The following is a 9280-nucleotide window of genomic DNA, read 5'->3' as shown; positions in this document are numbered from 1 at the left end:
GTTTTCTCAGGCTCTATGGGACCAAACAGGCTTAAATTTTGGAACAGTGATAAGAATCATGCTCCGAATCGAATTCAGTCACAAAATCTCCATAAAGTTTGATTCTTATAAAAATCTTGATTTTTATGGATGCTCATTTCAGACTTGGGTTCGAACTTTTGAAGCAGTTTCCTCAGGCTCTATCGGACCAAACGGGCTGAAATTTTGGAACAATGATAAGAATTATGCTCCGAAACGAAATCTGTCACAAAATCTCCATAAAGTTGGATTCTCAGAAAAACCACGATTTTTATGGACTCTCATTTCAGACTTGGGTTCGAACTTTTGAAGCAGTTTTCTCAAGCTCTATGGGACCAAACGGCCAGAAATTTTGGAACAGTGATAAGAATCATGCTGAAAATCGAATTCAGTCACAAAATCTCAATAAAGTTTGATTTAATATCAAACGGGCTGAAATTTTGAAAAATTGTTAAGAATCGTGGTATAAATCGAATTCAGTCACAAAATCTACATAAAATTCGATTTTAAGAAAAATTATGTTTTTATGGACGCTCATTAAATGAGCGTCCATAGAAAACGATGGTTTTGCGTTTGGTAATGCTGTGTAAATACCACCATCACTATGGAACTAAATTGTGACCTAAATTTAAGATAAAGGCTTAAATTGAGTTTTGAACATATATTTATTATTCCAGCATATTTAACATATCAATTAAAAATCATTTAAAAAAGTTAGTTCACTCTGGTTGAATACTTCGGTAAGTTAGTTCAAAGTTAGTGCACTCTGGCTGGTTATATTATGTGACTAATCTCTTCCATTGCATACATTAAGTGAACTAAGTTCATTCTTCGAAAAACTCGTCGTCTGAAGCAAGTTCTAGGCCATCAACATCTTCATCACTTGCATTTCCTGATTCTTTTTTTGTACGCAATGCTTCAAAAAATGGGTGATGAATCGGTGGAACATACTTTAATAGTGACATTATGTCATTCTTCTTTGCTTGTGCGATTCGATTTCCTGCAGGGTACAGTTGGGTTAAAACTACCTTGCTAACATTGAATGGTTTTCCCCGGAGTCGCTTATTGAGGTTCACTTCATAGAATTCAACTGCATCGTTGAGAGTGTACTTGAACTTCAAAATGCCTGGTCTTGATTTCACAACACATATTAAACGCATTTTTAACCATTCTACTTTCATTTTTTTGTTAGCGACAGTGGTTTTTTTCCTGTTTGTGAGAAATGATAAAATCGGTTTGGTAGAGACAAAATTTTCAGGGATCATCGTCGAGACTTCAAAGGATTGCTTTCGTGGTCGACATTCACGAATAATAGCGTTGTAATCTTCCACGGAATACACATTTTTGTGATACTTTAGATGTTTTTCAATGTCCCCAAAATCGCTGTCGTTAGGAAGGAAGCTATGTCCTGGCACTGGAAATTTGTGTTCTATAATGTCGATTGGGTTGTCATCTCTCTGAACAATGTACATTATTGCTGCTGCCATCTTGATGTTCCGGTTTTGTCCACCGCAAGAGTCGGACCAGAGCACAAGGTGGTTGGAATTAATTTCGTTAGATGCTAAGTATTTTAGAAGACATGATGCAATTTCGTTTGGCCCACGAGAAGCAAGTCCTTCGTGCCAAACATGCATAGTAGCCTTATCATTCTTGCATTCATGCATTCCTAGGTTATAAACTGAGAGCTGACGCTTATAATATGCTTCACCTGTAGATATCTTGGGTATTGGCAAAGTTTTCTGTAGGTCGAAAGTCAGCATTTCAATTTCTCCTTTTTTTGCAAGCACTATATCATTTTTTTTGGAAGTCTGCGTAGCTTCAACACGGGCGTGGTGAAGAGCAAGGTCTGCTTTCAACTTGTTCATTTTGTCTTTGTCTTGTTCTGACAAAGGTTTTCCTTCTTCTGCCCTTATTTGCACATTAAGGCTATCACAAGTCTTGCATGTATCCTTCTGTGGTGTCTTGAACTTGAGATTAAAAGATCTACGAAAAACTCTCTCGTATGATGATTGACTTACTGGCTTATTGTTTTTGAATTTGCAATCATCGCAATACAACCTGTACATCATGCATAGGTTTAACCCTGGCTGCAGATACTTGCAATTGGGGTTTTTGATACGCGTGTAGTGACTGATGTAGCGAGGAAAGCTTTTAATGTGGTCGTGAACGAGTTTTTCAGTGGCAGCATCAAGTTTATTTCCTGGCACATGGCGCCCCCTGTTATCGGTTAACTTTCCGGATCTACCTTTTACAAGAGCTCGATGCACACGAGCACTGTCAATCCGTAAGGTATTCAAAAACATCAGTTTGCACACCTGAATGTCCTTTTGGTCCCCCTTTAAATAATACGCCCTTGACTCTTGTCTTCTAGATGCCAATCCTTTCACACCAACTCGTTGTTTCACACTGGTAGTCTTCACAGAACCAGCAAGAAATGCAGTTTGGGAATCCCAAGACCCGTGCACATAAAATCTGTCATAACATGCCTTTTTGTTGGCAGTACTTAGAAAATTGTAGCACTTACGTCTACAAGTGCATTTATAATCGATAAAAGGTTTGCCCGTCATAACCTTTCCTTTGGATGAAGTGTATTCTTCTGCCGAATTTCGGTGCTTTTTCCTTAAATTTTTTCGCCACTGCGCAGCATCAGCATACTTGCTTTTCACTTTTTTTGCCCCTTCGTGTAAAACGGCATTAGTTGGCAGTGGCAATGCGTTTCCCTCCGGGGAAGAAGTCTCACTATTTTCAGCATTTTCGGTGAGTTCACGTTCCGCATGAGGAGAATTTTCAGCGCAAATGCGATCTGAAAAACAAAATAATTATTATGAATGGCGAATTTCACTTATTTTAGTCTTTAATTCAACCCTACACTATCTCTAACCATCAAATACAGCAGCCTTCTGTATCATGTTGCTTCAAGTTTCCCCTACATTGATTCAACCATACTGAACTAACTTTTAAAGTGTGAATTTTATTGCACTTAACCTGAGCTTTCCAAAATTATTATTCAACTTATAAATGCTTAATAATAAACACAATCTGCAGTACTCAACAAAAACATGATTTTTTATTTATTTATCAAAATATTGAAAGTTATCATGATTTTGCTACTTAGTTTACTTTGGTTGAAGACTGGAGTGGCTAAGAACGATCCCAGTTCAAAATAACATTTATTTCCAAATACTAGTAATTATTCAAATAGACTTACCTTCTGAATCACTAGGAACATAAGTTTTATCATTGTCATCTGACAATTCACTGAAATCTGACATGGAACACTCTGAAAAGTCATCATTTCTGCTGACCGACGCGCGACCTGTCATGTAGGAAGCCATGTTGGATACTGAGTTAGTTTAGTGTGGCTTGAGAACTAATGGAAGAATGCTCGTTTCTGATTGGTTCACCGTGATAAAAAACTATCTATGATTGGTCAATCAACATGGTTCTCTCTGGCAAAGGTAGATTATGATTTGGAGCCCTCATTTCAAGCACTAACTCAAAAACTGCAAAAAGTGAGTTAGTTCACTATGGTTTCAGACGATCCAATTTCAGACTTGGGTTCGAACTTTTGAAGCAGTTTTCTTAGGCTCTATGGGACCAAACAGCCATAAATTTTGGAACAGTGATAAGAATCATGCTCCAAATCGAATTCAGTCATAAAATCTCCATAAAGTTTGATTCTTAGAAAAATCATGATTTTTATGGACTCTCATTTCAGACTTGGGTTCGAACTTTTGAAGCAGTTTTCTCAGGCACTATGGGACCAAACGGGCTGAAATTTTGGAACAGTGATAAGAATCATGCTCCAAATCGAATACAGTCATAAAATCTCCATAAAGTTTGATTCTTAGAGAAATCATGATTTTTATGGATGCTCATTTCAGACGTGGGTTCGAACTTTTGATGTAGTTTTCTCAGGCTCTATGGGACCAAACGGCCCGAAATTTTGGAACAGTGATCAGAATCATGCTCCAAATCGAATTCAGTCACAAAATCTCCATAAAGTTTGATTCTTAGAAAAATCATGATTTTTATGGACGCTCATTTCAGACTTGGGTTCGAACTTTGGAAGCAGTTTTCTCAGGCTCTATGGGACCAAACAGGCTGAAATTTTGGAACAGTGATAAGAATCATGCTCCGAATCGAATTCAGTCACAAAATCTCCATAAAGTTTAATTCTTATAAAAATCTTGATTTTTATGGATGCTCATTTCAGACTTGGGTTCGAACTTTTGAAGCAGTTTCCTCAGGCTCTATCGGACCAAACGGGCTGAAATTTTGGAACAATGATAAGAATTATGCTCCGAATCGAAATCTGTCACAAAATCTCCATAAAGTTGGATTCTCAGAAAAACCACGATTTTTATGGACGCTCATTTTAGACTTGGGTTCGAAGTTTGAAGCAGTTTTCTCAGGCTCTATGGGACCAAAACTGCTGAAATTTTGAAAAATTCTTAAGAATCGTGGTATAAATCGAATTCAGTCACAAAATCTCCATAAAGTTTGATTCTTAGAAAAATAATGATTTTTATGGACTCTCATTTCAGACTTGGGTTCGAACTTTTGAAGCATTTTTCTCAGGCTCACTGGGACCAAACGGCCAGAAATTTTGGAACAGTGATAAGAATCATGCTCCAAATCGAATTCAATCACAAAATCTCCATAAAGTTTGATTCTTAGAAAGATCATGATAATTATGGATGCTCATTACAGACTAGGGTTCGAACTTTTGAAGCAGTTTTCTCAGGCTCTATGGGACCAAACCTGCTGAAATTTAAGAAAAGTGTTAATAATCGTGGTTTAAATCTAATTCAGTCTCGAATTCTCCATAAAGTTTGTTTCTTAGAAAAATCATGATTTTTATTTACTCTCATTTCAGACTTGGGTTCGAACTTTTGATGTAGTTTTCTCAGGCTCTATGGGACCAAACGGCCCGAAATTTTGGAACAGTGATCAGAATCATGCTCCAAATCGAATTCAGTCACAAAATCTCAATAAAGTTTTATTCTTAGAATAATAATGTTTTTTCTGGACCCTCATTTCAGACTTGGGTTCGAACTTTTGAAGCAGTTTTCTCAGGCACTATGGGACCAAACGGGCTGAAATTTTGGAACAGTGATAAGAATCATGCTCCAAATCGAATTCAGTCACAAATTCTCCATAAAGTTTTATTCTTAGAAAAATAATGTTTTTTCTGGACTCTCATTTCAGACTTGGGTTCGAACTTTTGAAACAATTTTATCAGGCTCTATGGGACCAAACGGGCTGAAATTTTGGAACAGTGATAAGAATCATGCTCCGAATCGTATTCAGTCACAAAATCTCCATAAAGTTTGATTCTTATAAAAATATTGATTTTTATGGATGCTCATTTCAGACTTGGGTTCGAACTTTTGAAGCAGTTTCCTCAGGCTCTATCGGACCAAACGGGCTGAAATTTTGGAACAATGATAAGAATTATGCTCCGAATCGAAATCTGTCACAAAATCTCCATAAAGTTGGATTCTCAGAAAAATCACGATTTTTATGGACGCTCATTTTAGACTTGGGTTCGAAGTTTGAAGCAGTTTTCTCAGGCTCTATGGGACCAAAACTGCTGAAATTTTGAAAAATTCTTAAGAATCGTGGTATAAATCGAATTCAGTCACAAAATCTACATAAAATTCGATTTTAAGAAAAATTATGTTTTTATGGACTCTCATTTCAGACTTGGGTTCGAACTTTTGAAGCAGTTTTCTTAGGCTCTATGGGACCAAACAGCCATAAATTTTGGAACAGTGATAAGAATCATGCTCCAAATCGAATTCAGTCATAAAATCTCCATAAAGTTTGATTCTTAGAAAAATCATGATTTTTATGGACGCTCATTTCAGACTTGGGTTCGAACTTTGGAAGCAGTTTTCTCAGGCTCTATGGGACCAAACAGGCTGAAATTTTGGAACAGTGATAAGAATCATGCTGCGAATCGAATTCAGTCACAAAATCTCCATAAAGTTTGATTCTTATAAAAATCTTGATTTTTATGGATGCTCATTTCAGACTTGGGTTCGAACTTTTGAAGCAGTTTCCTCAGGCTCTATCGGACCAAACGGGCTGAAATTTTGGAACAATGATAAGAATTATGCTCCGAATCGAAATCTGTCACAAAATCTCCATAAAGTTGGATTCTCAGAAAAATCACGATTTTTATGGACGCTCATTTTAGACTTGGGTTCGAAGTTTGAAGCAGTTTTCTCAGGCTCTATGGGACCAAAACTGCTGAAATTTTGAAAAATTCTTAAGAATCGTGGTATATATCGAATTCAGTCACAAAATCTCCATAAAGTTTGATTCTTAGAAAAATAATGATTTCTATGGACTCTCATTTCAGACTTGGGTTCGAACTTTTGAAGCATTTTTCTCAGGCTCACTGGGACCAAACGGCCAGAAATTTTGGAACAGTGATAAGAATCATGCTCCAAATCGAATTCAATCACAAAATCTCCATAAAGTTTGATTCTTAGAAAGATCATGATAATTATGGATGCTCATTACAGACTAGGGTTCGAACTTTTGAAGCAGTTTTCTCAGGCTCTATGGGACCAAACCTGCTGAAATTTAAGAAAAGTGTTAATAATCGTGGTTTAAATCTAATGCAGTCTCGAAATCTCCATAAAGTTTGTTTCTTAGAAAAATCATGATTTTTATGGACTCTCATTTCAGACTTGGGTTCGAACTTTTGATGTAGTTTTCTCAGGCTCTATAGGACCAAACGGCCAGAAATTTTGGAACAGTGAAAAGAATCATGCTCCAAATCGAATTCAGTCACAAAATCTCCATAAAGTTGGATTTTTAGAAAAATAATGATTTTTATGGACTCTCATTTCAGACTTGGGTTCGAACTTTTGAAGCAGTTTTCTCAGGCACTATGGGACCAAACGGGCTGAAATTTTGGAGCAGTGTTAAGAATCATGCTCCTAATCGAATTCAGTCATAATATCTCCATAAAGTTTGATTTTTAGAAAAATCATGATTTTTATGGATGCTCATTTCAGACTTGGGTTCGAACTTTTGATGTAGTTTTATAGGGCTCTATGGGACCAAACGGCCAGAAATTTTGGAACATGCTCCAAATCGCATTCAGTCACAAAATCTCAATAAAGTTTGATTCAATATTGAACGGGCTGAAATTTCGAAAAATTGTTAAGAATCATGGTATAAATCGAATTCAGTCACAAAATCCCCATCAAGTTTGAATCTCAGAAATATCGTGATTTTTATGGACTCTCATTTCAGACTTGGGTTTGAACTTTTGAAGCAGTTTTCTCAGGCTCTATGGGACCAAACGGCTAGAAATTTTGGAACAGTGATAAGAATCATGCTCCAAATCGAATTCAGTCACAAAATCTCCATAAAGTTTGATTCTTAGAAAAATCATGATTTTTATGGACTCTCATTTCAGACTTGGGTTCGATCTTTTGAAGCAGTTTTCTCAGGCACTATGGGACCAAACGGGCTGAAATTTTGGAACAGTGTTAAGAATCGTGGTATAAATCGAATTCAGTCACAAAATCTACATAAAACTCGTTTTTAAGAAAAATTATGTTTTTTATGGACGCTCATTTCAGACTTGGGTTCGAACTTTTGAAGCAGTTTTCTTAGGCTCTATGGGACCAAACGGCCATAAATTTTGGAACAGTGAAAAGAATCATGCTCCAAATCGAATTCAGTCACAAAATCTCCATAAAGTTGGATTTTTAGAAAAATAATGATTTTTATGGACTCTCATTTCAGACTTGGGTTCGAACTTTTGAAGCAGTTTTCTCAGGCACTATGGGACCAAACGGGCTGAAATTTTGGAGCAGTGTTAAGAATCATGCTCCTAATCGAATTCAGTCATAATATCTCCATAAAGTTTGATTTTTAGAAAAATCATGATTTTTATGGATGCTCATTTCAGACTTGGGTTCGAACTTTTGATGTAGTTTTATAGGGCTCTATGGGACCAAACGGCCAGAAATTTTGGAACATGCTCCAAATCGCATTCAGTCACAAAATCTCAATAAAGTTTGATTCAATATTGAACGGGCTGAAATTTCGAAAAATTGTTAAGAATCATGGTATAAATCGAATTCAGTCACAAAATCTCCATAAAGTTTGATTCTTAGAAAAATCATGATTTTTATGGACGCTCATTTCAGACTTGGGTTCGAACTTTGGAAGCAGTTTTCTCAGGGTCTATGGGACCAAACAGGCTGAAATTTTGGAACAGTGATAAGAATCATGCTCCGAATCGAATTCAGTCACAAAATCTCCATAAAGTTTAATTCTTATAAAAATCTTGATTTTTATGGATGCTCATTTCAGACTTGGGTTCGAACTTTTGAAGCAGTTTCCTCAGGCTCTATCGGACCAAACGGGCTGAAATTTTGGAACAATGATAAGAATTATGCTCCGAATCGAAATCTGTCACAAAATCTCCATAAAGTTGGATTCTCAGAAAAACCACGATTTTTATGGACGCTCATTTTAGACTTGGGTTCGAAGTTTGAAGCAGTTTTCTCAGGCTCTATGGGACCAAAACTGCTGAAATTTTGAAAAATTCTTAAGAATCGTGGTATAAATCGAATTCAGTCACAAAATCTCCATAAAGTTTGATTCTTAGAAAAATAATGATTTTTATGGACTCTCATTTCAGACTTGGGTTCGAACTTTTGAAGCATTTTTCTCAGGCTCACTGGGACCAAACGGCCAGAAATTTTGGAACAGTGATAAGAATCATGCTCCAAATCGAATTCAATCACAAAATCTCCATAAAGTTTGATTCTTAGAAAGATCATGATAATTATGGATGCTCATTACAGACTAGGGTTCGAACTTTTGAAGCAGTTTTCTCAGGCTCTATGGGACCAAACCTGCTGAAATTTAAGAAAAGTGTTAATAATCGTGGTTTAAATCTAATTCAGTCTCGAATTCTCCATAAAGTTTGTTTCTTAGAAAAATCATGATTTTTATTTACTCTCATTTCAGACTTGGGTTCGAACTTTTGATGTAGTTTTCTCAGGCTCTATGGGACCAAACGGCCCGAAATTTTGGAACAGTGATCAGAATCATGCTCCAAATCGAATTCAGTCACAAAATCTCAATAAAGTTTTATTCTTAGAATAATAATGTTTTTTCTGGACCCTCATTTCAGACTTGGGTTCGAACTTTTGAAGCAGTTTTCTCAGGCACTATGGGACCAAACGGGCTGAAATTTTGGAACAGTGATAAGAATCATGCT

General features: G+C 36.4%; 1 protein-coding gene across 1 annotated transcript; it reads right to left on the bottom strand.

The window, feature by feature from the left end:
* Positions 1-842: 842 nt before the first annotated feature.
* Positions 843-3418, bottom strand: LOC149408921 (uncharacterized). Its single transcript, XM_089650311.1, has one exon. It carries the CDS (start codon positions 2583-2585, stop codon positions 843-845), a length of 1743 nt encoding a protein of 580 aa, XP_089506437.1. The 5' UTR covers positions 2586-3418.
* Between the last annotated feature and the right edge of the window lie 5862 nt (positions 3419-9280).

Source organism: Hesperophylax consimilis, unplaced genomic scaffold (genome assembly GCF_061612785.1).
Source record: "Hesperophylax consimilis isolate HC1 unplaced genomic scaffold, BYU_Hcon_1.0 scaffold_42, whole genome shotgun sequence".
Taxonomy (NCBI): domain Eukaryota; kingdom Metazoa; phylum Arthropoda; class Insecta; order Trichoptera; family Limnephilidae; genus Hesperophylax; species Hesperophylax consimilis.
This window is presented reverse-complemented; position numbering and strand designations above follow the sequence as displayed.

What these genes read in the sequence shown, in the direction of transcription:
- LOC149408921 (XM_089650311.1), bottom strand. Translation starts at nt 2,585, where the DNA reads ATGACGGGCAAACCTTTTATCGATTATAAATGCACTTGTAGACGTAAG.